General features: G+C 48.4%; 3 protein-coding genes across 3 annotated transcripts; all 3 read right to left on the reverse strand.

Moving 5' to 3' along the window:
- Nucleotides 1–1,474: 1,474 nt before the first annotated feature.
- On the reverse strand, nucleotides 1,475–13,327 carry TAP2 (transporter 2, ATP binding cassette subfamily B member). The gene is made up of 12 exons (XM_090282174.1): nucleotides 13,164–13,327; nucleotides 12,301–12,806; nucleotides 12,106–12,220; nucleotides 7,973–8,103; nucleotides 7,579–7,784; nucleotides 5,227–5,424; nucleotides 4,913–5,041; nucleotides 3,373–3,561; nucleotides 3,018–3,191; nucleotides 2,685–2,844; nucleotides 2,262–2,398; nucleotides 1,475–1,893 (listed from the first exon to the last, which is right to left on the reverse strand). Exons 2-12 carry the CDS (start codon nucleotides 12,797–12,799, stop codon nucleotides 1,714–1,716), a joined length of 2,118 nt encoding a protein of 705 aa, XP_090138300.1. The 5' UTR covers nucleotides 12,800–12,806; nucleotides 13,164–13,327; the 3' UTR covers nucleotides 1,475–1,713.
- Nucleotides 13,328–14,785: 1,458 nt separating this feature from the next.
- Nucleotides 14,786–17,859, reverse strand: PSMB8 (proteasome 20S subunit beta 8). The gene is made up of 6 exons (XM_090282175.1): nucleotides 17,673–17,859; nucleotides 16,779–16,926; nucleotides 16,505–16,616; nucleotides 15,969–16,098; nucleotides 15,373–15,577; nucleotides 14,786–15,137 (listed from the first exon to the last, which is right to left on the reverse strand). Exons 1-6 carry the CDS (start codon nucleotides 17,817–17,819, stop codon nucleotides 15,049–15,051), a joined length of 831 nt encoding a protein of 276 aa, XP_090138301.1. The 5' UTR covers nucleotides 17,820–17,859; the 3' UTR covers nucleotides 14,786–15,048.
- Nucleotides 17,860–19,010: 1,151 nt separating this feature from the next.
- Nucleotides 19,011–26,649, reverse strand: TAP1 (transporter 1, ATP binding cassette subfamily B member). The gene is made up of 11 exons (XM_090282176.1): nucleotides 25,904–26,649; nucleotides 25,316–25,430; nucleotides 25,060–25,190; nucleotides 23,909–24,114; nucleotides 23,281–23,478; nucleotides 22,306–22,434; nucleotides 21,953–22,141; nucleotides 21,236–21,409; nucleotides 20,835–20,997; nucleotides 20,355–20,491; nucleotides 19,011–19,609 (listed from the first exon to the last, which is right to left on the reverse strand). Exons 1-11 carry the CDS (start codon nucleotides 26,499–26,501, stop codon nucleotides 19,397–19,399), a joined length of 2,253 nt encoding a protein of 750 aa, XP_090138302.1. The 5' UTR covers nucleotides 26,502–26,649; the 3' UTR covers nucleotides 19,011–19,396.
- Between the last annotated feature and the right edge of the window lies 1 nt (nucleotide 26,650).

Consider the following 26,650-nt stretch of genomic DNA (forward strand, 5'->3'; position numbering starts at 1 on the left):
GAATGGCTGTGCAGTCCGACTTGGGAGTGACACGGTATCTGTCTCCTCCCGTGTTAAATCGACATCTTGCGATGACGCTGGAGTGTCCTCTCCAGTGAAGCTGAAGCTACAGAGCCTGGGCAGGGTGATATGGAGGGTCTGCTGTTGCCCATGCAGCAGACCCCCCCCTCTCTTCGCAGCTGAAGGGTCCAAGGGAAAGACGGAGTCAATACAGCTTGGCTTCAGGTGCGCCGCAGGAGTTGACGGTGTTGACTACAACGTCAAACCGCCTTAGGGACTCTGGCTCCGGATTTTCTGTCGGGGTTTACTCCCTTAGCCTTTCCCCTGAAGAGGTATGCCGCAAGGCAGCGGAGGTTTTTTGGAATCAGAGTTTTCCTTCTCTGATGTGCCCTGACTGGAAGATCGAACCAGCGACACTTAGCTTGCAGGCCGACGCTCAATCCACTGAGCCAAACCAGCCAGGAAAACATTGTAGATGTGACTGTGAGAATGTGCACAGGCAAGTGGCTCCTGACCTAGGGGTGGGGATGGGGGTGGGCGGAGTTCATACAGTGCCTGTGTAAGCTGCAGGGGCCAGATGCTAAACCCAGGATTAATAGATATATGTGCGCCCAACTGTGGCTGGGAATCTTTTGTCTTGACTAAAAATGGCAGCTGAAAGAGTCAAAGACACCGGGGAGCCAACAAAAATGGTGGACACTGACCCACTAGAGGAAAATCTGGACATTTCCACTGGCTTCCTGCACATGTGGGATTTCAGGAGGGCCTTCTTTTAAAGAAAAGAAGCAGAAAAGCTCTCTCTCTCTCTCTCTCTCTCTCTTACACGTGCGCTTCGTATGGAGAAGTAACTCTTCCTTTGGAGCTTGGTGCAAGCTCTTTCTCTGGGCTTTTGGCATTTTGGATATTCTGGGTCTCTGGCTCTGCTCCCTGCACAGGAGCACTGGTGGGATCAGGATGTGCCAGGCTCACCAGGGATTTAGGCCCAGCAGAGGATGGGAGCCCACTCCTGGAGGCAGGGTCCCATGCAGGGATGTGTACCTCCCTGGGCTCTAGCTTCTGGGACACTATGACCCAGTGCAGCATGGCACATGGTTCCTGGGCTGCTACATGGAGACTGACAGCAGCGCACCCCAGATCCAGTGGCTGCCAATCATTCAATCTGATTGGGGAGGTCCTTTCTGTGCTGTGGTGCCCTTCAGCTCTCAATACAAAACCGCTGGGATTCTCAGCCTCCTTGCAAACTGTCTTCTTTCTGTAAACCGTGTGGATCTCCTCTTCTCCAGAGCACCCCTGCGAACACCCGCTAGTGAGGGAGACCACCCCAGAATGCCAATTGGCTAGTACATATCTCAAAAAAAGATAAAAATTTAATAGGCTAGACAGCAAAATATTAACCGTGGTATCTCTGGGAAGTGAAACAAAGGTTAGATTTACCTCTCTATATGAATGTGTACTATTGTATAATAAGCAAAAATCTTTTAAAGTATGTTTATTATCCACAGTACACTACTCAGCACCAGCCACAGCTCTCTTCATCAAGGAAATAAGGTCCTTGGACATAGACAGGAACCCCAACTTCCCATCAACTAAGGCACATGTGGCCCAAATCTCCACACAGAACCACCAACAACCCAGAAGCACAGCCTGAGGGAGGCTCAAAGCGGAGCTGCTCAGGTCATGAGACGGCCACGAGAAGGGTCAGTGTCCAGGGCCTCAGTCCTCCAGCTGCTGCTGCGCCAGGCGGGAATAGAGGTCCTGTCCTGCCATGAGCTGGGAGCACTCCTGCAGCCGACCCTGCCTGAGCACCAGGACCTGGTCAGCACTCTGGACCGTCTGCAGCCGGTGCGCGATCACCAGCACCGTCCGGTCCCCGCAGGATTGCCAGTCCTGCAGCTGAAGGGGGGTGGTCATGATGCCTCAGGAAGGGGAGAACGGAATGGACACCACACTCCCACTGACCCATCTTCTGATTTAGGGTTCAGAAGTTGTGAAACAAGAGAAGGTAGGAAAGAGGGGAAATAAAGGGCTGCACTGCCCTTCTCTCAGCTGCACTCTGGCAGCTGGCGTGTGGGAGAGGCAGAAATGCCCGTGTGGTGAAGTCCCCACAGCACCACATTCTCCATTCCATTTCCCACCACCAAAAAGGCACAGATACTGTTTCCACTAATGGGCCACTTGTTCCCTCACTGCCCAGTTCTGCACAGGCTTGTCCTTCAAACATGACCAGCCAGGTCCCACTGTCCCCTGCCCCAGCTACTCACGGCCTGCTCACACTGGGTGTCCAGAGCACTGGTGGCTTCGTCCAGGATGAGGACACGTGGGTCCCGCACCAGGGCCCGGGCAATGGCCAGACGTTGTTTCTGGCCCACAGCCAGCAGGTTCCCCTTCTCCCCTACATCTGGGGAAACCGACAGGCATCCTTCCTCAGACACAAGTGACTATAACGACAGTGTCCCCACAGGCAGGGACAAGGGCACAGCTGGTATTTCCACTGGCACAGCTAGGAGGGCCCTGGGTAAGGAGGGAGTAGGGTGCGCACCTGCTGGGCTGCCCCTGTAGAGCTCCTGGGGGTGAGAAGGGAGGCACTGGGAGCCAAGGAAAGGGCGAGGGAACAACAAACATGGAGTTACAGGGACACAATCCTCACCCAGAAATAAGCTTGTTTCTGCTTTGACAGAAGGTACCTGTATGTAGTCCATACTCCATTTCTTTAATGAACTCATCTGCTTGGGCTGCCCGGGCAGCTGCCATCACCTGCTCATCACTGCAGCCCTTCAGCCCATAAGCAATGTTGTCCCTCACAGAACCCGAGAACAGCACAGGTTCCTGCCCAACCAAGACCACCTGCACAGAGGGGACCGGATCAGGGGATGGTATGTAAATCCCGGCGGCAGGATCCTCCTTGCCTCCTCCCCTACCTCCCTCAGAATGGACTCTGAGTTTGGCCCCACAGATCTCCTGTGCTGTCTGCACTTGCTTCTTCTCTCTCCCCTCCTCTCCTTTTCCTCCCCACACACCTGTCTGTGCAGGTAGCGGTGCTCATATTTGGAGATGGGCTGCTCGTCCAGCAGCAGCTGCCCCCCGGTGGGCTGGTACAGGTTCTGCAGCAGGGCAGCCACTGTGCTCTTCCCAGACCCATTGGGCCCCACCAGCGCTGTCACCTCACCAGGCCGCAGGGTGAACGTCAGCCCCTAGAAAAGCCAGGAAAGAGTAAGGGGCCTGCCTCTCCTCCCTCAGGACCCTCCCCTTCGCTTTCTATCAGAGCTAAGATCAGCTTCTCAGAAGCAGCTGATCTACAGGATCTGCTGCGTGGCCACACTTAAGCCGCTGGGAGTGAGGGCTCCAGTTTCCTCCCCGGCCTCTTTCAGACACCTCAAGCACAGGCTGGTCAGGGCGGTTGGGATATGCAAAGGAGACATCATGGAATTCCACTAGCCCCCGCAGAGTGGGAGGTTCCAGGGTCCCTGGTGGAGGCAGGTTTGGTTGTCGGTCCAGGTAGCAGAAAACCTTCTCAGCAGCCCCCACATTGCTCAGCATATCCCCACACATGTACACGAGGGTCTGGAAAACAGAAGTGCAGGGTCAGCTAACCAAACACAGAGCCCCCGGAAACCAGCTTCTCACCGGCTCACATCCCTCTGCCGCACCTCACCCCGACACACTGCCCCTCGTCCAGAAGACTCTCTGCCTTTAAATGTGCAATTTGGATGGAATTTAAAAGCAGCACCATTACCCTCCCATCCCATTCTAAATGTATTGTAAAAGATGACCTGTCCATCCATCCATACCCTCCCCCACAGCATGACTTCTATCCCGTGACCTTCTCAGTTACTGTTCTGTGTAACTTGTGCACAGGTCCATCCTGCCTGATTAGACATGGAAGTCCTTAAAGGCAGGCACTGTATCTGTTGTGTGTTAGTAGCCACCCGGAGCCTCCCACAGTTCTTCACACACAAAAGGTGTTTAACAAATGTCTACGAAATTCATAAAATAGATGTAACCAACTATTTCTGAAACTTGGTAAATATAGGGAAAGGGCTGAATGCTCATTCTGTCTTCCCTACTCAACTACATGACTGGGTAACCAAGTAGTAGGTGAGGGAAAGTCTGTTCAGCTAATGAATGAAGGGATAGTAGGGTGTGGTCATTTTTGTAGCCCTAGTAAGTTCATGGATCTAGGCATTGAGCACCAGATACACCTGAGAGAGAAATGTAATACATACACATATTATATATGAGACAAGTGGAAATTTGACCACTAACTGTATTTGACGAATTTTAGAAATTGTTGTTAATTTTTCAGGTGTGATAATGGTTTTGTGGTTATATTTTTAATGTTTATACTTTAGAAATACAATTGAAATATTTACAGGTGAAATTATACCTTGGATTTTCTTCAAAATAGTATAGGTGGAGGGAAGAGGGTGAGGGTACAGATGAAACAAGATTGGCCCTGAATTGATAATTGTTAAAGCAGGTGATGGGTACATGAGGGTTCATTATAATTTGTCTTTTTTCTCTTTCTTGTATGTTTTAAACTCTTCATAAGACAGTAAGCTGGTGGTTTGTATTTTTTAAAGATTTTATTTATTTATTTTTAGAGAGAGGGGAAGGGAGGGAGGAAGAGGGAGAGAAACATCGATGACTGTGTGAGAGAAACACACACCCAGCTGCTGACAGGCTCTCCTACAAGACCCCAATGGCAACCAGGGATCTGGCCTGCAACCCATTCACGTGCCCTGACCGGGAATCAAACCGGTGACATTTAGGTTTGCGGGAGGCTGCCCTACCCACTGAGCCACACCAGCCAGGTTTTATTTTGTATTTTTAAGAGAAACCAATAAAGCACAAGGCCCAGAGGCCAGAGAGAAAAAACAAGAACAAAGAGAGCATGTGCGGGCTCCCAACTCACCTGCACATAGCGGCCCACGTCCTCCTGGAAGAGCAGAAAGGAGAGCATCCCGCCCCGGGTGAGGTCGCCGGCCAGGATCTGCTGCAGCCCACAGCTCAGCATCAGCACCTGCGTCGCCAAGTGCAGCATCTGGAAAGCAGAAGAAAGGTGGGACTGAAAAGCACTCCTCCCATTCCTTCCTCTCCCTGCCCGTACCACACTGTGCAGCAGAGACCCAGGACTCCCTGGAGGTCTCCCAAGGCTTTCCAGGCTTCCTCCCAGCCCCCTTCCTGTACCCTACCCTGTCCCCACCCCCAGCCACTCAGCCTTCTCACCCTCTGTAAGAGCAAGTAAAGGGCCCGTTCCAGGTCTCGTTGCCACCACAGTTGGCGGCATCTTTCAAGGGCCTCCTCATAGCGACAGACTTCGTGCTCCTCAGCCCCAAAACTGCGCACCGTCTGCAGCCCTCCAACTGCCTCCCGCACCACCTGCCCTGCTTTGGCCACCGCGTCCTGAATCTCCAGAAGCACCTTCTGGAAAACCAGGGCAGAAGATATACAGGGTTCACTCGGCAGAAGACAGCAAACCTTACGTCCCATTCTAACCCCTGGATGCTCCCCAATCTACCTAAGAATATCAAAGTGTCTTCTTTCCCTCTTCCTTACATTTATTTCCAGAAGTAATAATGAGAATGAAGAAGGGAGGGTACAAATTGTAGCTGAGCTCTCAATGCTAGTTAATGTGGGAGATGCACACTATTATATTTTTTTATCTTCATTTGAGCTCATTCACCCCACCCCTGTGTCTGAATGAAGAGAGAAGGGGTAGTTTCCCAAGCAGCCACAGCTAGTTAACAGAAGGTGATGTAACTTAAAATAGATCAAAGGCCTACACCTGAAAGCTAAAACTATAAAACTCTTAGAAGAAAATACAGAGGAAGAACCTCATGACACTCGATTTGGCAGATGTTTCTTCGATATGACACTAAACGCACAGGTAACAAAATAAAAAAGATAAATTAGACTGAATCAAAATTAAAAACTTTTGCGTATCAAAGAACTCTATCAATAGAGTGAAAAGGAAATCCACAGAATGGGAGAAAACATTTGTCTATAGCTGATAAAGGGATAATACACAATATATATAAAGAACTCCTACAACTCAACAAGTTAAAAACAACTCAATTTAAAAATGAGCAAAAGACTTGAATAGACATTTCTCAAAAAAATATGTAAAAATGGTCAATGAGCATATGAAAAGATGCTCAACATCACTAATCTTTAGGGAAATGGAAACCAAAACCACAATGAGATATCACCTCACAATCATTAGGATGTTTATTTTAAGATATATATCATTCAGTCATTAAAAATGGAAATCCTGCCTTTTGCAACTGCATGGACCTTGATGGCCTTATGCTAAGTGAGATAAGTGACATAGAGAAAGACAAAAACTGTATGAGCTCATTTATAAGTGGAATCTAAAAAAAGAAAAAAAAAACAAAACACCAAATTCAAAGAAGAGATCAGATTTGTGGTTACCAAAGTGAGTGTGGAGGGCAGAGAAATTGGATGAAGGTGGTTAAAAGGTACAAACTTCCAGTTATAAAATAAATAAGTACAAGAAATACAATTTAAAGAAACAGAAAATAACAAGTGTTGGAGAAGGATGTGGAAAAACTGAACCAAACCCTGTGCATTGCTGGCAGCCGCTGTGGAAAACAGCACGGTGGCTCTTCAGAACATTAAAAATAAAGTTACCATACAATCCAGTGATCCTATTCCCGGGTATATGCCCAAAAGAATTGAAAGCAGGGATACAAACAGATATTTGTACATTTATGTTTGTAGTAGCATCATTCACAATAGCCAAAAGGTGGAAGCAACCCAAGTGTATATCAACGGATGCCTGGATTTAAAAAAAGTGCTGTCTGCACTGATGGAATATTATTCAGCCTTAAAAAAGGAGAAAAATTCTGACACATACTACCACATAGATGAACCTTGAGGACATTATGCTAAATAAAATGTCGGTCACAAAAATAAACATACTATGTGAACCCATTTGTAGGATACCTAAGTCATCAAATTCATAGAGACAGAAAGTACAATGGTGGTTGCCAAGGGCTGGGAGAGAGGGAATGGGGAGTTATTGTTTAGTGGACACCAACTTTCAGTTTGCAAAGATGAAGAGTTCTGCACATGGATGGTGGTGATGATAGTACAACAATGTGAGTGTATTTAATGTCACTGAAATGGCACATTTAAAAATGGTTTACAATGGTAAATTTCACATTATGCATCTTTTACCACAATTTTTTTTAAAAAGAGAGAGAAAGTGGGGCTCACTTTCAGATTCAGGTCTTCCTGACTGCATGTTCTACTTTCTCTACACTCCTGCTGATTATAAAGGGAAAAACTCTACCTAAAACCCTCTAAGATGGCGTTTTTAATCTTTTGTGGGGAAGATATGTATGAACTCCTTTGAGAACCTGATGAAAATTATTGTCTCCCCAGGAAAACATGTCTTCCCTCCCTCCTTCCCTCTCTAACACACACACACGTTTGCATACAGTCCCACAGGTCATGGACCTTCTGAAGCCTGTCAGAACTGCTGCTCTAAGGGCTGAAAAGAGAAGACCTCCAGGACTGATTCTTCTCTGGGGATTCCCTAACAGCCACATATACCTGATGGCGGACATTGTACACCTTTTCAGTCGCTATTGTGAGAGGCATCTCCAGCAGAGACAGAAGAGTGAGTCGAGGCGACAGCTTGAGCATGAAGCTGTACAGTCCCACCACTTTCACCAGGCTTTGCAGCAGCACGTTGGCATTCAAAGGAAGCCAGGAACTCATCAGCTTGGTATCCGAGTTTAGCCGTGAATTCAGCTCCCCTGGGCAGGACATAGTGGATGAGGAAGCCCTGCGCAATGACAGCCCCAGAAATTCTCTCCTGACCTTCCCCTCTGACACAGCCCCCTGCTCTAAGCAGCCTCCCTCACTTGAGAAGGGACAGATGCAGGCAAGGGGACAGGCTGTGTGCAGGTGGAGGGAAACCCCACACCGGGACTCCAGGCCCCACCTGTCTTAGTCTCCTGGAAGAAACCAAGGTCCTGGCGCAGAAGGGAGGAGAAGAGCTGCTCCCGGATCCGCAAGTTGATTCTGGACATGGTGAAGGTGAAGCAACCTCCTCGGCAACCTGCAGACAGCGAGCTGTGTGGTAGGGAGTCGGCAGGAGAACGAAGGGGACAGAGAACAGAGAAGGAGGGAATAAGTGCAGGAAACAGGGGAGAAAGCACAGAATGAAAAGAAATGCAAAGTTGGGGGAAGTATACCATGAAAAGCAGGAGAGAAACAAACAAAAGAAGGAGGGTGGCAAGAGGGGCAGAAATAAGCAAAGGAAGAAAAAAGGGCATGGTGAATTACACATCAGAACAAAATCTAACCCCTAACCTGCACAAATTAACCAGCATTTGTGAAGTTCACTCTGTGCTAGATGCAAGGAAAGAATACAATAGAAGTGAAAAGATTGTAAGTAGAAATAGGCTATGGCTGACCTGGCCTCCCTGGGAGTTAACCCTCCATCCAGGCTTCCCCTCTGTCTTGGTCTTTTTCCTCTCCAACCTCAAAGTCCTTCTTCCTAGTCCTGGATACTTCAGATACTTCGCTGTGGGAATCACAGCAATGAACTCCCTGCCCTCCCAAGCTCCTGTGCCCTAGTCATACTGTTTCCTATTGCTATAGTCCCTGGAGCTGGACAACTCCTCATAGACCAACCAGATTTTTACAATAAAATGTGAAGGAAAAATGTGAAAGCATGGAAGCAGGAATTTTACAAAATATGGATTTCTCATATAAATCTAGTTACTATGTTTAGAAGGATGTTAGGATATAAAATGATGGACTTTGGTGATCACAATGAGAATGACGAGAAAGGAGCCACAGGAGAAACATTTTGAAAACAAAATGAAAGGGGTAGTTTTGAACATGAGAAAGGCATCAATGATGCTGATGCTTTTAGCCTAGGATACTGATGACTTCATAAAGGGGAATAAGAAGAGAAAGCCACTTTCAAGAAGACCAAGAGGGGGTACAATGTATTTGGAGTTCTGGGAATGTGGAGTGTGAGATGAGAGAGGGTTATCCAATGAGAATGTCAAGGCGGCTGGATTACAAGACTGGAGCTGGGCATGGAAATATGGATGTTGGAGTCACCTACAGAGATGAACTGCGTTAGCTCAATAGGAAAAATGTTCTTAGACTTATGGTGAAGATGGAGGCATAGGTAGACATGCTTTGCCTCCTTCCACGACCGTAAGAAGGATGACATCTACCTCAAAACAAAGAACAACCAGAGCTACCAGAAAATCAAACTGTGTGGAAGTCCAACAAGCAAAGACATGAAGAAGTAATACTCATCCAGACAGGTAGGAGAGGCAGAGCTGGGCACAAAGGATGTGGTGTGGTGGTTGTGGTAGTAGTGGCGGTGGCAGCAAGGCAGTCATTGGAAAGAACAGCCACACGTTATAAAAGTTGGTCGCAGGCCAGACTGCATAGCTCACAGTTCCAGAGCCAGAAAAATAAAGTTTCATTGCTTCTGGCTGTGAAAACCAGTGGGGGCTGGGGCAATGGAAGAAACTGCCAGTCTCCCATGAGAGTCTGTTAAGAGGGCCCCTGGTCCTATAAAGTCTGCAAAGCCACCCACACTGGGAACCATAACCAGGGCAACAGCTAAAGAGGTGACAGTTGCATACAGGAAGCAGGTGAAGTGATGAGAAAAGGGGGAAGTGCTGAGCAAGCAGTATTGTTCCCTCCCTGCCCCTCCCCCACATACAGCACCACAAGGTGGTGAAATGGGTGGCCCCACACTAATGACTACCTAAGGCTCCCCTCCCTTACAACATAACAGGTGCAACTGCCCTACCTAAGACACAGAGGCAAACACAGGAGGCTGTCAAGTTGAGGAGACAGAGAAGTATGGCCCAAAAGAGGGAACAGACCAAGGTTCCAATGGGAGAACTAAGTGACGAGGAGATTGCCAACCTAACAAATGAGGAGATAGCCAACATAACAGACGAAGAGTTCAAAACACTGGTGATAACATTGCTCACAGATTTGACAGACATGATGGAGTATAGCAAATGCATAAGGGAAGAAGTAAAGGCTATGCTAAATGAAATGAAGGAAAATCCACACAAAACCAATGGGGAAGGGAAGGAAGCGAGGGTTCAAATCAATGATTTAGAACATAAGGGAGAAATAAACAGTCAACCAGTACAGAATATGAAACAAGAATTGAAAGGAAAAAAAAAAAAAAAAACAAGGAGAGGCTTAGGGACCTCTGGGACAACTTTAAATGTACCAACATCTGAATCATACAGATGCCAAAAGGAGAAAAGGAAGAGCAAGAAATTGAAAACTTAGTTGAAAAAATAATGAAAGTAGACTTCCCTAATTTGACTAAGGAAATAGACATACAAGTCCAAGAAGCACACAGAGTCCCAAGCAAGCTAGACCCAAAGAGGACCACACCAAGACACATCATCATTAAAATGCCAAAGGTTAAAGATTAAGAGCGAATCTTAAAAGTAGCAAGAGAAGAGAGTTACCTACAAAGGAGTTCCCATAAGATTATCAGCTGATTTCATAAAAGAAACTTTGCAGGCAAGAAGGGACTGGCAAGAAGTATTCAAGGTGATGAAAAGCAAGGACCTACAACCAAGATTACTCTATCCAGCAAAACTGTCATTTAGAATGGAAGGGCAGATAAAGTGCTTCCCAGACAAGATAAAGTTAAAGGAGTTCATCATCGCCAAGCCGATATTATATAAAATGTTAAAGGGACAGATTTAAGAAAAAGAGTAGCAAAACTATGAACAGTAAAATGACAAAAAAAAATTCATAACTATCAGCAAATGGATCTGAAAAAAAAAAAACTATGCAAACAACTAGAACAGGAACAGAACCATAGATATGGAGATCATATGGAGGGCTATCAGTGGAAAGGGGGGGAGAAGGAGAATGGGGAGAATGGGGGAAATCGTGCAGGGATTAAGAAGCATAATTGGTAGGTACAAAATAAACAAGGAGACATTAAGAATAGTAGGAAACGGAGAAGTCAAAGAACTTATATGACCCATGGACATAAACTAAGGGAGGGGAGGATTGCTTGGAGGAAAGGAGGGGCCTGGCAGAGGGGAGCAAAGGGGGGGAAATTGGGACAACTGTAATAGCATAATCAATAAAAATACTTTAAAAAAAGGAAAAATGTTCTTAAAGGTCAAAGAATTGAGTCATGAAAAAAGTCCATATTTATGGGTCCAGAGGAGGAAAGTTCTCCTGAGTAGAAAGAGTAGGTTGGGAAGTAGAAAGGGAGTTCATAAAAGCTGACTTGAGAAAGAGATCAACCATAAGAGATTACTCTAATGTCAAATGCTACAGAGAAACAAAGAAAATGGAGGACCAATGTTTTAAAGCTTGACTTTAATAAAAACTTTTGAGTAACTGGCTTCAGCAAAAAGTAGCAAGAATGAAATGAAGACATAATGAAGAATTCATTTCTGTAATAGTCTAACTGAAGTATGACCATAAAAGGAGTGTTATCAGGAACTAGGGGGAGGAGAGTGAGGTGCTGGTAGAATCCAGAGAGTGAGCAACTCCTTAAATTTTGCACCCTAGGTCTCTCACTCACCTCATCCTAGTCCCTGCCTAATTAGTTTGCTAGTTGACAGTAGATTCCTGTCTAAAAAAAAAAAGAGGGAAAGCAAATGAAGTGGAAAAGAGTAAAGATGCCTCACAGTAAGAACTTCAGAGAGTGGGAAGATGAGTCAGGGGAGAAGGGTCAAGGTCAAAGGAAGAAACATGTCCACTCTAACAAGAGGATAACTTGGGAAACAAACCTAAGGTGGGATGCAGAAGACAAAAGAGAAATGGAATTTCATGGAGATAAAAAATGTTAAAAGGTCACTGAGAGACATTTCATTTGACACATGAACATCTTTTGCACCACATTCACTGTATTTGTACTATAATAACGTAATGAAGAAATGAAGGAATGGACGCATGAAATAGAATTAATAAATACATGCCTGTTTTAGTTTTAAGTATTTTGTGTTTTGTGCACAAAAGCATCTGAAAACAGAGTAAGAAATGTGTGGGCTCTTGTAGAGATTTGGGGCTTAGCAAATAGACCCAATAAAATAGCCCATCACCTACCTTGCAACGGAGAAAAGACACAAGAAAAATATGGCGCTGGTGAAGGCTTCAGGGTCAAAATCACCTCCCAGGATGTCAATCACACGACCAGAATAGTAAGGGATTAATGTCTCACCTGAAAGACCAGGCAGGATGACATATGAAGGTGCTGGTGCCAAGCACCTTTACCACCTCCACTGCCTGCTCCTGACTTACCCAACACCGCAACCCCGAGGAAGAAGAAGGCAGCGATGAGGAATGGCAGATCCGGTCTGGAGAGCCTCAGCAACCGCCACATCAAGGCTTTGTTGTTTTTCTGGCCCTGCTCCGCCTCCATCTCCAGGGCTCCTGGAGGGCTCAGCACAGCCCACACTGCCCAGCCTAGCGCAGCAGCCCCATATCCGACCAGCAGCCAGTTCCAAGGGGCTGACGCCACTCTGACCGGGGGGCCACTCAAAGCCCCTGGGATCAGGGCCCTCAGGGAGAGGAACAGGGGAGTCACGAGGCAGAGTGGCGGCAGCAGTGTTCCCACGAATCCCAGCATTCCCCCCAACTTCAGCAGCCACCACAGCCCTCCAAGTCGCAGAGTCCCCTCCAGCCACAGGCCTGGAAGCCCTCGGGGTAGCAGACCCCCGAGAGTCCCCTGAAGCAGCCAGAGTAAAGCCGAGTCCGCCAGCAGCAGGGAGGCCCAGGGTCTCAGGTCGGGGAGCCGCATGGTGTGACTACGGGATGGAAGGGGAGCAATTACAGAGGTAGAGCCCCAGTCCTTGTCCCTACGCTCCCCATCTCCACTCCGCCGAATGGGCTTCTCATTTTACCTACTGAAAGCTGCCCTGGGTATCCCGCGCTCATCAGTACATCGCTCCCCCGACAGAAGGAAATGGGGAGCCTGGCCTTCGGTGGCCTTCACCCCCTACAAGGCCCCCGCCTGCCCCCTCCGAGTTCCGAAGAGCCGGGTGGTCCCTGCCCCACCCTCTATACCCCCCGGGTTCCTGGGGGCAAGAAGCAGGGGATGCGGGGTGCTGGCGGGCTGGGATGTGTCCTCGTAGCGCCCCAGGTTTCCGTCCACACGAACTCACCGGCTTCTGCTTCAGGACTGCAGCTCCGACGCTTTGGGTGAAGTGCTGAGGACTGAGCTCGGAAACTGCTCCCTCGGCCTCGGCCTCCTTTCGCGATGCGTCTGCCCGCGACGCTCCCCGACGAGGGCTTCCCCGCGCCGCCGCTTTCACTTTCGCTTTAGCTTCCCCAGCGCCCAAGTTTTGGGGCCTGTTGCCAGCGGGAGGGGGTGGGGCGCGACACCTGCAGACACTGCACCCGGGCCTTAACCCTTGCCGGCACTTGCCAGACATTTAGCAACTGTTACTCTTACTAGAAAACTACTGCAATTTTCAAAAATTGTCACTAAGTAAAATAAAGGTGTTTCAAGGATTGGGATGTTTTGTAATTGCAGGACCACTGGGTACTCTTACTTCAAGGTCTTCCTACGTCAAGCTTTGAACCTGTTTTGAGAGTGCCCTCATCCCCTACCCAAACTCCAGTTTTAGGGTCTTGGGGTAAAAACAGCCAAGTTCTGAGCGAAAAACACAGAAGGCTGAGCAGCCACTCTTGCGGGGGGCCTAAGTGGGTTTACACTCAAGGGGATTTTGAACTGAGAAGACCCTGACCCTTTGTCCTCAGCACAGCACCTTGAGCACAGCAACTGTTCAGAGGCCTCTAAATGTGTGTTTCAAATTATGTTGGAGCACCTTCCACAAATGAGAGAATGGACTTGGTTCCTTGGCTTAGTTTAACACTAACTAGAACAGTGATCAGGGTTCCCTAGGTCCTGCCTGACCCAGAGCCTATCTATGGAGTATGCAAGTTTGTTGATTCCAGAAATGACTCTTCGGGTTGAAACTACCTCCCACACTCAAAATATTCTCAAAGAGGTGATAATGCTTTTCGTGTTATTGGTGTGACTACCAATAAATCACTTCAACTGGAAAATAATGGGGAAGGGGAGAAATTTAAAGTGGGGGATTACCAAAATTTGTCCAAGTCTGCCCATTCTGAGAATTTAAGGATCTCTCTCCCTAATGAAAAAATCTTCATGCTCAGCTACTTTTTACTTCAAGTTTTTCTTTTTACTAACTTTCTTTTGAGAGATGACATTATCTATGTTTCTTCCTGCAGTTCCAGCATGATCCAAAAAATCTCAATATGTTTGCCTCATTTTTCTAACCTCCTTACTTTTTCCTCAGAGTCCCCACTTGAGGGCATCCTTCGTATCTCTTCCTCTTCAGTCATGCTCCTGTCATCTTGCACTTAAGCGTGACACACCATGAAACTGACTCTAATGTCTATCTTTACATTCACTATCCAGTATCTCCAAAGGGCTATCTGAGGTCAATGGTACCATGTTTGCAATTACCACACACATTCAAGAAAGAAGCTTTTTCATCTAAGTCTACAAATTAAAAAACAGTTGTTCTGGGTGCCTAACCTAAATTAAAAATTGCAAATAAGAGTCCACGGATAACAATGGAAAGGCTTCCTGAGGTCCTGAAGAGATGAGCATGGAAGGAACACCCAGGAGAAATACGTTGTGAAGCCCCATTTCTTATGTAGGGGTGTGAGTCTGTCTTCTCAGGGAAAGCTTTTCTTTATTTCCTGTTCCCTCCCCCAATCACAACAGTCCAAGCCCACTCAACCACAATACAGAGGCTTTTATAACCGTTTTTTCCTTTATTGTGCTTAGTGGGGCATCCAGATGTTGAGGTGGGGGCAGGGGATGCTCTTTGAAATAGAGAAGAACATGCATAGGATAAACTCTGCCCCAACTCCCACCCCACCCTACCCCATGCCCGATGTCGGTTCCTTATCCCTGGGCTCAGGTTAGGCCTGTCTTTCTCCTGGAGGGGAGGAAAGAAGGTCCCAGAGTCTGCCAGACTTTCCCAGAGGGGGCCTGCTCAGCTGCCACCACTGTTACTGACTGGTCCCCCGGTATTGGTGCATCAAGTCACTGACATCTGTACTTTCCACTTTCACCCAACCATCTTCCTTCATGTGGTACACTGTGGACAAATGAGAAAGAAAATGGAGTCACCCTTCACTTCAGCAAGTTCTTGTTAATGATCTTATGTTGAAGACCCTGACAACAGCACACACACCATAGCCCTTGTTACTGGGACTTTAGTGTCCCTCTTTGGACCCTGAAAACCTCCTCCCTGCCACTGTGCCTCCCCCAGTTTCCCAATGTCAAATCCCACTTCCCGGACCTGGGCTTGCTGGTGGGAACACTGGTCTTACTATTGACAACGCCTCCAGAATAGCTGTCTCGGTGGGTGGCATGAACAATAGCCCTGCGGCCCAGGTCATAGGCCTCTTCAAGGCTAAGATTGGGCCGGTAGCCACTATCCATGACTCCGTAGGCATAGGTATTCCCACTACCAGTGGAGAACATACTTCCTGAGAGCCGAGTTCCATTTTCATCCACATAGTAGAGTCCCGGACCCTAATGGATGCAAGAAGGGTCCAGATTGGAAACAGAGAGGGAGCTGTTGGTCACACAGTTTCAAGTGTTGGTCATAAAAAGTGGACAAAAGAATAAGAATTTACCACAAGAATATCTGAGCTAGGACAGCACTTTAGTAGCAATCTTAGAACTTTGGAGGAGTGGAGAACAAACTTCAAATCAGCTAGTATATCAAAAAGGACAAACTTATGAAACAGTGGTCCACATCTGGACCCAGAAACGGTCGTGGACATGCAATGCAGGAACAGCCTTATATCAATAACTGAGCACTCTGTGTGCCACATATCTTGTGGAGGAGGGAGTGGGAGTGTACAATGGGGAAATGATCTCTCATCAACAGTGGGGCAATATGGAGAATGAGAGCACCCACCTTCTTGTCCCAGCCACAGATCATGCTGCCCATGGAGAGGCCCATGCCCCGATACTGGCACATCATATTGGAGAGCAGCTTGGAGGCTGCTGACACTGAGATGCGCTCGCCATTTCGCAGATAGTACAACCTGGATGAGAATAGGGCAGCAGGGAGAGAGGGCTTAGAGGTGGCAGAAGGCTGGCTCTCTAAGCAGCCCACTTGATGGGCAGGAAGTGATTAAAGAGATAAGGATCAAGGGGAGATTTGAGAGTTAATGTATCAAAATCACATAAGGAAATCCTAGTAATGATACTATCCCACCAGGATTGATGGTGTCAGTGCTAAATAAATGACAAATTATCTGGCTTATTGATAGGAACACAAACTGACATTCTAGGGGAAGGTTATCATCAAAAGGTTATTTTATGCAATCCTACATTCACACTGAGATTCTACATTAGCACAGGGGGAAAGGGTGAGGAGCAGTGATCTGGAGGACCCAGGATCCAGAACTGATCAATAGCCTTTGAAGGAAGATGAGAGGCCTCACTTACCTGCACTCCTTTGCCAGCAGCCGCTCCCAGTATTGACAATCCGCTGCACAGCCAGACATTGTGCCAAGCAAGTAAGGGTTAATCTCAATCACCTTATTCACCCTTAAGGTGGCTGGAAGAAAATGGAGTTTTGAGGGAAGAGGAATGACCCCACAGCTCTCCCTGTGTGTCCTAAGTCAACATCTGCTTCCCTTTCGGTGCAGAGGTTGGACTCCTGCTGAGAAGAGGGCCCAGCTCCCCAGAGGCAGCCTGCTGGATGGAACAGGGCACTCACCGATGTAACTCCCAGCCGAGGCCCGAGAATCCACAGCCACAATCACTCCATGTTGAAACTTGAAGGCGAGGGTGGTAGTGCCATGGGCCATCTCAATCCGAACGTTCCTTTCTCCATTCCCATTCAGGGACTGGAAGAATTCAGTGGGCTAGTCAGAGAGAAAAGGCAGAGGAAGGGGCAATGAAAACTTCTGATGCAGAAAGCCCCCGGAACGCATTTTAGAGAGTGTTCTAGTGAAGAGATACATAGAGGTTCTCCAACCATGAATAAATGAAATAGTTAATAATCTGTCTCTACAAGGAAATGGCCCGGGAGAAGGAAAAAAAGAGGCAAGCGACACCAATCTTTCCCATTTTTCAACACAACAGAAAAGAAAATAAATGTTACCACAACTAAAATTTTAAGGGCGACTTTAATGTTTTTTATTAATCAACCACCTAATCCTTACAAAACATATTTATTACTAGTATCTCTACTAAACCGAAGAGACCCAAAATCTAGTCTAAGTGACTTGATCCCAGTAACCCAAGTGAGTGACTAAGGCGAGGCTAACCGTTCAAGTTTCTAGGTTTTACAAGACACCACACAGCCCCTTATCATGTGACAGCAACGTGAGAAAGGATTCGTGCTCCGTGTCTGGTGCGGCCCAGGCAGGAACTCGCTCCTGTCTTTCGATGGGCGCATCCACCTCACCTCTCTTTGTCCTAATCCACACTTCCTAACCCTCAGATGGTCAGCTGCGGTTCCCACGTGGCCCCTTCCGTGGACAAGGTTCTCCCACAACTCAAGGATGGCCCCCTCCGCGCTTCCTCGCCTCTGGGCCGTCTCCAGGCAGACCCTCGGTTCTTCCGCGCCCTCCTCCCGTCGCCCCTAGGGTTCTCTTACAGCCCTGACCTGCATTCCCCTGGGGAGGGCGAGCTCCGGAGATCGCATAGAGAAACTGTAGTGTCCTGGGTCCGAGCAATGCCGGTTTCCCGAAAGGGGGAAAGCCCAGTCCTCTGGTTGCCCTCGGGGGGCTCCGCACACCTCCAGCAGCGCCATGACCGCCTGGCACACGGAGATCTGCCCGCTCTCGCAGAAGGAAGTGAAAGCGAAAGCCTGCAGTCTTAAGGGGAGGGAACCAGATTTTTTTCCACAGTCCCCTGTCCTTTCCGAGAAGCCAGTGGGGGTCTGAACACCAGGTATATTATACTGGGGACAAGCTTCTCTACTCCGCCTTTAGGGAGGTTGGGGAAACAATGGGTGATAGACAGAAGAAATGAAGAGATGGAGCATCTTTGAAAGCCCCCTTGGCGATAAGATTATTGTGAAAGACACCAACAGGTCGGGGCTACGGAATGGACAGGAGTCCGTATCATGTAAAGACGTAACCTCAACCAGAAGGCTGGAAGTCAGCAAGAAAGAGGCTGGGAGCAGTTTCACGTCTGGGGGGGGGGGGCGGTTGGGAGGGGTGTTCATATGAGCATCATTTTATAAAAGTGGAGGAGGTATAGAAGTTAAGTGGGGGCACGAGTTTTGAAGACAGGTCTTGAGGCAACAAAATATACCGGCAAAGTGTGGGGGAAGGGAGCACCCAGGAGAGGGCGCAGTCTCTGCATCTTTCCACGTGGTCCTTTCTCCGGGTTCAGCGGTCTGCCAAACTTGTAGCCAACCACGAGAACTGCCCTTCCTACTCACATCTCCTGGCATAATTCTTACTTGACTGTGCAAAGCTGAGTTTAACTCCTCTAAACCCCGCCTCTTTTTGCAACCTGTGTTGGCCCAATCTGCCCAGCAACTGTTCACGTTAGATAACACGGCCCTCTCTGATTGGAAGAGATTTTCTAGACAACCCCGGTCACTGCGCTGAGATTTTCTGGGGGCGGGGCGGAGTGGGACAAACGGGCTACAGGAAGGACCTGGACAGCGAGGTGAAGCATGAGATCCTCTGCTCGCACACTTTTGCTTCCTGCAGCCACGATTGCCCTTATCTTCCACCTCTGAAAGGCCAAGGCTAAGAGCGCTGACTACTGCCTTGGAGAGCGCCATATCCCAGTCTGGCCCATTCTTGGGGATGGGCATGGGGGGATTGGGAAGTGGAGTGGCAACCATAGGAAACAATACTTAAGGTAAGAGATGGCGCACTCTGGGCTGTGAAACACGGAGGATACTAAAGGAGAGAAGACCCTAGGCTCCTGAAACGTGCGCTGCAATAGTCGGTGAGCCCTTTGGTGCGCTGAAAACACGAGGAACCACAGTACAAAACACCATTTTTATTAAAAGTATCAAGAATCCACACGGTATTTATGGGACAGCATATATATGCCTTTGGTTATACTGGAAAGTAGCTGATCTTTCTTTTCTGTATACTCTAAATATTTTCAGAGTGCTGTCCACACCAACCTCGGCTGTAAGTCTAGTTACACTAAGGAGTTAGTTATAAATCAGATTTTCTTCCAGGAAACCTGTATTTTTCAGGAGCTTGGAGAGAAGGTAACACTCCTGGAAGAACTTCAAGTATCACCTTGAGGGGGTTACTTTTTAGGATGTCACTCCTGACTACTATGCAGCTCTGGTGAGATCTTTGTTCCAAACTCACCAGTATAGAAAGGAGGAAAAAAGGAAGGGCAATGAGTCCTTCATTCTGGAGCACCCAACCCACCAGGAGCCTGCACCATGGTCCAGTAGCGTCCCCTATTCTTCATGAGCTGCTGGTGGGTTCCTGCCTCACAGATGGTGCCTCCTTCCAGAAAGAGGATGTGGTCAGCCTGCTCCACGGAACTGAGACGCTGAGTGATGAGAAGCACAGATCGAGAGCACCGCTCTGGGCTTTGATACAGGAGCTGCTCTACCTGAGAAAGAACATGGACTCTGTCAGAGCTGGGGGCCACTCCCAGCCCAGGGAGACATCTGTATTTTCAGAGCCAACACAGACCTCATCAGGATCATCAGCACTTGCATGTCAACAACCCCAAGGAGATCAAAGAAGACTCAGTTCTGAGTGCTTCTCTGTAAAACCTTTGATTTGTTAAGGGCTGTTAACACAAGGAACAATAGTGGAATAAAAGTCAGAGTCCTATGGTGAAACCAATAAGAAAAAAGGGAATAGTATTCTGTTTTAAAGAAGTATAACTTAGTGGTAAAGAGCATGAGCATTCAAGTCAGGAAGATTTGAATTTGGGTCCAGGCTCTGCTACTCAACAGATGGATGACATTGAGCAGGTTATTCGACCTCTCTTAGTCTCCGTTCCATCATCTGTAGAAAAAGGATAACAGCGTCCAGCTGACTAACATTCATGATGAATAAATGAGTGAGACAGTACATGCAATGGGCCTAGTAGCATGCCTAGCAATAGTATAAGCTCAGTTAACATTAATATTGATATTAGGTTGTTTTTCCCTTATTTCTGGCTTCAGAGATTCAGAGAATATAGATATTCTATTGTAACTGGTTCTAGGCATCTTGAGGAGATGCTAATGGGAGCTGAAAATTACAAAGACCAGTTTGAATAATTATGATGTTAGTATAACTAACATGATTTGAGCAAAGAAAGGAAGACTGGTGGGGTGCCGGCATTAAGAAGATGACCGTCTCACCTGTAATTGGCTTTTTGCATCTAGGGCACTGGTAGCATCGTCCAGGATGAGTACATGTGGTTTTCGGATCAATGCTCTAGCCAAGGCCACTACCTGTCGCTGACCCCCTGATAGCTGGCTCCCAGCCTCACCTACCTCTGCAGAGACAAGAACCAAGGTGACAGCTGGATAACCACATGTGAACCCACGTGCACACACACACACATGCACACACATGCACACACGCATGCACACACCCCAAGGACTGCAGCCACCTAAGACAAAATATGACAAAGTCATGGAGCAAGGAGTACATGGATGCAGTTGGACATGGAAGGTTCTGGGAAGGTGAAAGAGTTCTGAGGATGTGAGGATGAAGGAACAAGATCTCAAAACTTCAAATTGATGTCAGTGGGATGGGAAGAACTGATGAATAAAGGCAAGACTACTGGGGTTTCAATGGTCCCGATGCCTGGGTGGGGACACGAGTGGAGAGAGCACCTGTGTCATAGCCCTGAGGGAGTTCAGAGATGAAACTGTGCGCTCTGGACTCCACTGCAGCAGCTGTGACTTCCTCCATAGTTGGCTTCTGGATCAGGCCATAGGCAATATTTTCTCGAAAACTTCTTCCAAATAGCAGTGGCTCTTGTCCCACTGCAGCTATCTGGGACAAAATATGACGAAGAGTCATAGAACAAGGAATACCAGAGTGGTTATATAGAGATTAAAGACTCAAAATCAGTACTGATATCTTAACATAAAATTACACACCCTCTTGCCTGACCACAACCCCATCTCCACCCAAGGTATCCCATTATTCCCTAACCCTTCTTTCAGAGTTTTCAGTGAGAATATTCTTACTTGGTGCTCCCCACCCTCCCCCAGACCACCTTCTTGCTCACCTGTCGGTGCAGGTAGTGGTGCTCATATTGGGGAAGGGGCTGCCCATCCAGCAGCAGCTGCCCCCCGGTGGGCTGGTACAGGTTCTGCAGCAGGGCAGCCACTGTGCTCTTCCCAGACCCGTTGGGCCCCACCAGCGCTGTCACCTCACCAGGCCGCAGGGAGAACGTCAGCCCCTGGAGACCAGAGCATCAATCACACAGTAAGAGGCAGACTGAGGCCCCTAATTTTGAGACTGTCATTGTTCTGTTACAAAGCGTGACGTCTTGCCCCAGGGGAAAAAGAAGAAAAATGGGGAAATATTGTCACTACTGCCCTCCCACATGCACACAGTAAAGATGGAAGATGAAACAAAGACAGGAACAAAGAGTAAGCACCACTCTGCCACACCCTTGATATCAGATACCATGAGAAAACGGAAAAAAATCACATTCAAAATCACAAAAGGAAAGAAAGAGGAAAGATGGAAGGCTGCATTAGCAATTCCTTAGGATGTGAGAGCTTCCTGTGAGAGCCCCCTCTGCCATACTCCTTGGAAATCCAAACTGGTTCTTCAGTTTGGGGCAGTTTTATAGAATAGATGATACTCATCTCTGCCTTTGAGGGGTTAGGAAGGAGCTGTCTGTACCTGGTGTTAAGCAGGCTGAAGTGAAGAAGACAATATAGAATGGCAGAGTGGAAAGAGTGGTTGGTGGAATGCAAGGAGTGGAAGGTTATACCTGCAGCACTGGGACATCTGGACGGTTGGGATAGGCAAAGGAGACATCTTGGAACTGAACGAGTCCCTCCAAGTTTGAAGGAGTCAACACACCACTGGCTGAGCAGCAAGGGATCCGGTCCAGGTACTCAAATATTTTCTCTGAGGAGCCCACGGCCTTCTGCACACGGGGGTAGGTGGAGAGCAGTGCCTGGAGGGGAGATATGACTAGTGAGTGGCAGAGGCACCTAATCTGTCTGCCAGGGTTATGTGATGTGAGAAAGGAAAAGAATGGAAGGAAAGTGACACGTGACATGGATGGTGATGGAACGGGGGAAGGAGGAGCACTGGGGAGTGAGACAGGAAGGAGCTCACCTCAATGGCTGTGGTGAACTGGATCTGGTAGAGGACAAATGTGACAAGTTTCCCACTGCTCACAACCCCACTTGTCACCAGCTGCCCACCGACATACAGGATTCCCACCTTCAGCAACATCCCTGAGATCTGTGGAAGAACCACAGAAAAAAGGGATTGTGGTAGAAATTTAATGGGGTACAAAAGCACCAGAATCCTTAGCATTAAGGAAATACAAAGTCCCTTTGTCCCTAGTAATGGCAGGAGGCTCAATAACTAGAAAGAAAGAATGAACCACAGAAACCCATGGAGTCTTACTCAGTTGCACATGATATAAGTCATCATTATCACCATCACCATCACTATTATCACCTTGTTTGGGAATCATTTTCCTCTTCACAAAAGGCTTTCATGAATAATCTAACATTCATATTAAGAGCTCTATAAACAAGGTTAAATCACTTCCATTTTTTAAAATGAAGAAACAGTCTCAGAGAAGGTAAGTTACTAAGGCCATGGTCACAGAGCTAGTAAATGGCAGCACCAAGCAAGGAACTTGTGATTGCTGGTCTAGTTCCTTTTTTAGTACATCACAGATGCCCCCCCTCCCCCATGCTTGGCTTCTGCTACTTCCATGGCTCTCACTAGCACATCTACACAGTCCCAGCATGAGGCAGGTCCAGATGTAGGAATTTATGGCTCACTGAGCGCCCCCTGAGAAGCAAAGGAAGATCCTAGGATTGGAAGACATGGCATCTTCCTAAAAGGGGGGTTAGGTAGGTTTTTGTGTATTGCAGTGAAAGGAAGCCCTCTAGCCCAAAAAGAGGGAGTGGGTCAGAAACACCAAGTAGCGTGATTGAGCCTCAGATTGCTAGGATGAGAACACTACACCAACCACTTCCCAGGGAAAGAGGAGTGTGGAGCAGCGTCATGGAAAAGGACTGGACCCAAGGCATCTCGGGGACAGGGAAAGGGCATTCATCTCTAGGTGCTCACACAGGTGGTCCAGAGGTTAACTGCATAGGCCAGCGCCTCTTTCTGGTTGAGTGCTTTCATTTCCTGCTGTTTTTGCCTGAACTTCTGAGCCTCACCCTCCTCATTGGCAAAGCTCCGGACTGTAGGCATAGCTGACAAAACCTCAATGGCCACTTGGCTGGATTTTGCCAGAGATTCCTGCACCTGTGCTGCCAGCACCTATAGAGACATAGACAAGAGATGTCACACAGGGTTGTCAAACCACAAAGAAACTAGTACCCAAGTTACCTGGTTGGAGGTTAAAAGTGAGAAGAAACAGAGGAACAGGAGAGAAGAGAAAGGGACACAGCTCTACCCCTTTGGATACTAAAGGGATCCAGAAGAGAAGAAAATGACTCGGGAGGGTGATGTGGAGATCATATTCTTGAGATTAGTGATCATATTCTTAAAGACAGGTTGTGGGCAGAAGTTAGAAGACACAGAGAATACAAAGATCAACATTTCCACTGAGTCTGGGAACACAGACTACAGGGACAGGGAGTCCATGAATGAGAATCACTGAGGCGCCAGAAAAGAAATCTGAGAGGAACCAAATCTGCCAAGTGGGAGATGAGGGTCTGTGTAGGTTGAAGCAATTCCCTGGACATACCTGGTACCACTTTGCCAGCTTCTTAGGCAAAAGGAAAAGCAGAGGCAGGGCAACCAGGGTGATGACGGTGAGGGACAGTGATCCCCAGAGCATGAGCCCCAGGAGACACAGCCCCCGAACCAGGTACCACAGCAACAGGCTCAGCTTCTCACTCAGAGACTCACTCAGGGTGGACGTATCCTCTGTTACCCGAGATGTGATGGCACCTGCCAGGCGTTGGGCAAAAGAGAGTGGAGTGAATGAGAGTCTCAGAGGAATGGGAGGGACTAGCAGTGAGCCAGGGTACCGGGGGAGGGGTATCAACATGGTCTTCTAAGGATGCTGGGGATAGCAAGGTCAGGGGGTACAAGGAAGTTCTCGGATTTCAACACAGGGAGAGTCTGTCAGAGCGGAAAAAGTCCAGCCAAAAGCCCTCATTTTAACTACAAAGAAATTGACACCCATGTAAACTCCCACTTCTCTGGAAGATTTCTGTTCCCTGAAGAACTTGTATATCCCAGGCTGCACATGTAGGCAAAATAGCTTAAGCTAATCGTGTAATGGAGCTGGAGAAAAATGGAGGGTCCAGCTAGATAGCAATCCAGGAAATTGATGTTGATGACTTCTATCATGTAATTGAATAAGACTCCATGGGTCTCTGTGGTTCATTTTTCCTTTCTAGTTATTGAGCCTCCTACTGTATCTAAGAGGAAAGAGACTTTACACTTCTGTAATGCTAATAATTCTGGTTCTCTGAACCCATTAGATTTCTACCAAGCACTGGATTGGAAATCAAGAGATGGGTTCTGTCCCCAAGTTCATTTCTATCCATATGTGACCATGAGCATTTCAGCATTTAGGGTCTAGGCCTCAGTTTTCTTCTCTGTGATCTTGGACTTAGACTCTGTGATCTCAGACTTTGTGATCTCAAAATTTCTAGGTTTACTATTCTATAAAAATGCACATAGTGATAAATTTGTGTAAAAACTTTGGGTGGAAAATTAGGTTTTTCTGAAGGTACATAAAGAGTGCAATATTTTGCCTGGAGGTACACTAAGAATAAGGAATGACAATGTCTATGTGTGTGAGAAAGATCAAGGTTATAAGTAAAAGGGGACATGTCGTGATATAACTAGCATGCAGATGTATAACGAAGAGGTTTCATGATAAACCTGTTTGGTTCTGTTGGAAAAACTCTGTTTCCTGGCGTAGGACAGCCCGAAACACTTCGCCCTGCAAGCGGCTGTGCATGTGACCCATGGTGCTGTTGTAGATCCCATCACCCACGAACTCCAGCACTGCACTAGAAAGAGAAACAGGAGAGTCAGGGTGTGTTCAAGGGACAGAGAGGTGCCCAACACAAGTGCACTTCGGATAGCACTTTTCCAGGGCCCCCCATTCTCAGCTTTCCACCTTGGGCCCACAGACCTGGCTATGGTGAGAATGGACATGAGAGTTATGTTTCGAGTGAAGGCAGTGGCTGCCCCATCTTGTAGAACCCAGTCAGTGAGGCGGCCGGTGAAGAATGGAATGGCCATCTCGCCTGGGGAGGGAGAGGAGAGACACGTCAGTCACAAATATCAAGTCTAAACAGCGCAGCCCTCTCCCACCCCTCACCAATATCCTAGAAGGCTGTGTAGATACAACACTGAGAGAACACAACCCTGCACCTGAACAGGATGCCCTGGAACTCAGCTTTGTGACCCCACCAGACCCCTAGGAGTTGAATTAGGAAGCCTAGAGATCATGGAGTAAGATTCTGGTGTAGTAAAGGCGCTGCCTCAGAGGAAAGGCCCTGCCCCGGGTAGCCTCACGAAGCAGTGTCTGGGGCAACACTGTAGTCCTGACTCCTGACTCCCACGCGGTCCGGTCCGGAGGTAGTATCCTCAACACCCGGAGCTGGGCCGCCTTCCCCTGATCCATATTTCCCAGAACTCAGGAACCTATCTCACTGGCCATGCCTCTTGATTCCTGCCCAGCACCCTAGCGTCCGTCCCTCTCCCCTGAATCCCCTACCAAGACAAGAGAGGGTCAGCAGGAACAGAACGAGCGGGAGGCGGCGTATCTCTGAGCCCAGGCAGCCTAGAAGCCGACGCACGGCGTCTCCTGAACCGCCGTGATCTCCCCACACCCAAAGGCTCCGAAGTTTATGCCACAGCGCGGCTGCGGGCAGTGCCGCCGCGTAGCTGAGGGCGAAGGCGTCGAGGCGACTTCCCCAGTGCAGTAGCCGGGTGCTGTCGGCGTCCCTGGGGCCTCCCCACGAGCTCAGCTCTCGGAACAAGGCAAGTCCTGGCAGCGCCAAGCCCAGCGCCGCCGCCAGTGGTTCCAAAGAAGCCATCCATCCCTGGACTCCTCTGCTTTCACTCTTGGTGCCAACTGTTGCCCTAAGGACTTCACGGGCCCCCAGCCACAGCCCAGCCCAGCGGCTCAGACCCACCACCCAGACCCGGAGCAGCGGCAGCGCGGCGGGCACCAGCAGGGACGATACTCCCGGCAGCGCCGGCCGGAGCAGCACCCAGTCGGCGAGAAGCAGCAGCGCTGTCCCCAGCCACGTGAGGGAAGCTCGAGAGAGGCAGAGGCACCCATAGGGAGCGGAGGGCCCTGAGCGGGCCATTGGCGCACGGGGGTCGTGCCCGAGCCTGGGACTCTCCGCGTCCCGGCTACGCGGGAGGCTCTGGATGCTGTCCGAGTCGGCGCCCGAGCGCGCGGTGACGGGTAGCTGGGGAGGGAGAAGGGCGGGCTGCAGCGGGCCGGGGCGGGCCG

The sequence above is a fragment of the Furipterus horrens genome, unplaced genomic scaffold (genome assembly GCF_987537825.1).
Source record: "Furipterus horrens unplaced genomic scaffold, mFurHor1.1.pri manual_scaffold_6, whole genome shotgun sequence".
Lineage (NCBI taxonomy): Eukaryota > Metazoa > Chordata > Mammalia > Chiroptera > Furipteridae > Furipterus > Furipterus horrens.

Excerpts from the sequence above, each read along its gene's own strand:
- TAP2 (XM_090282174.1), bottom strand. The coding sequence starts at position 12,799 with ATGCGGCTCCCCGACCTGAGACCCTGGGCCTCCCTGCTGCTGGCGGAC. Across the intron at positions 8,104-12,105 it reads TGTCTTTTCTCCGTTGCAAG|CTCGCTGTCTGCAGGTTGCC; the intron begins GTAGGTGATGGG and ends CCTACCACACAG. Across the intron at positions 2,845-3,017 it reads ACCGCTACCTGCACAGACAG|GTGGTCTTGGTTGGGCAGGA; the intron begins GTGTGTGGGGAG and ends CCCTCTGTGCAG.
- PSMB8 (XM_090282175.1), bottom strand. The coding sequence starts at position 17,819 with ATGGCGCTGCTGGAGGTGTGCGGAGCCCCCCGAGGGCAACCAGAGGAC. Across the intron at positions 16,927-17,672 it reads CCCTCCCCAGGGGAATGCAG|CCCACTGAATTCTTCCAGTC; the intron begins GTCAGGGCTGTA and ends CTCTCTGACTAG. Across the intron at positions 15,138-15,372 it reads TTCTGGAGGCGTTGTCAATA|TGTACCACATGAAGGAAGAT; the intron begins GTAAGACCAGTG and ends ATTTGTCCACAG.
- TAP1 (XM_090282176.1), bottom strand. The coding sequence starts at position 26,501 with ATGGCCCGCTCAGGGCCCTCCGCTCCCTATGGGTGCCTCTGCCTCTCT. Across the intron at positions 25,191-25,315 it reads TCCATTCTCACCATAGCCAG|TGCAGTGCTGGAGTTCGTGG; the intron begins GTCTGTGGGCCC and ends TTCTCTTTCTAG. Across the intron at positions 22,142-22,305 it reads AGTTCACCACAGCCATTGAG|GCACTGCTCTCCACCTACCC; the intron begins GTGAGCTCCTTC and ends TCTCCCCTCCAG.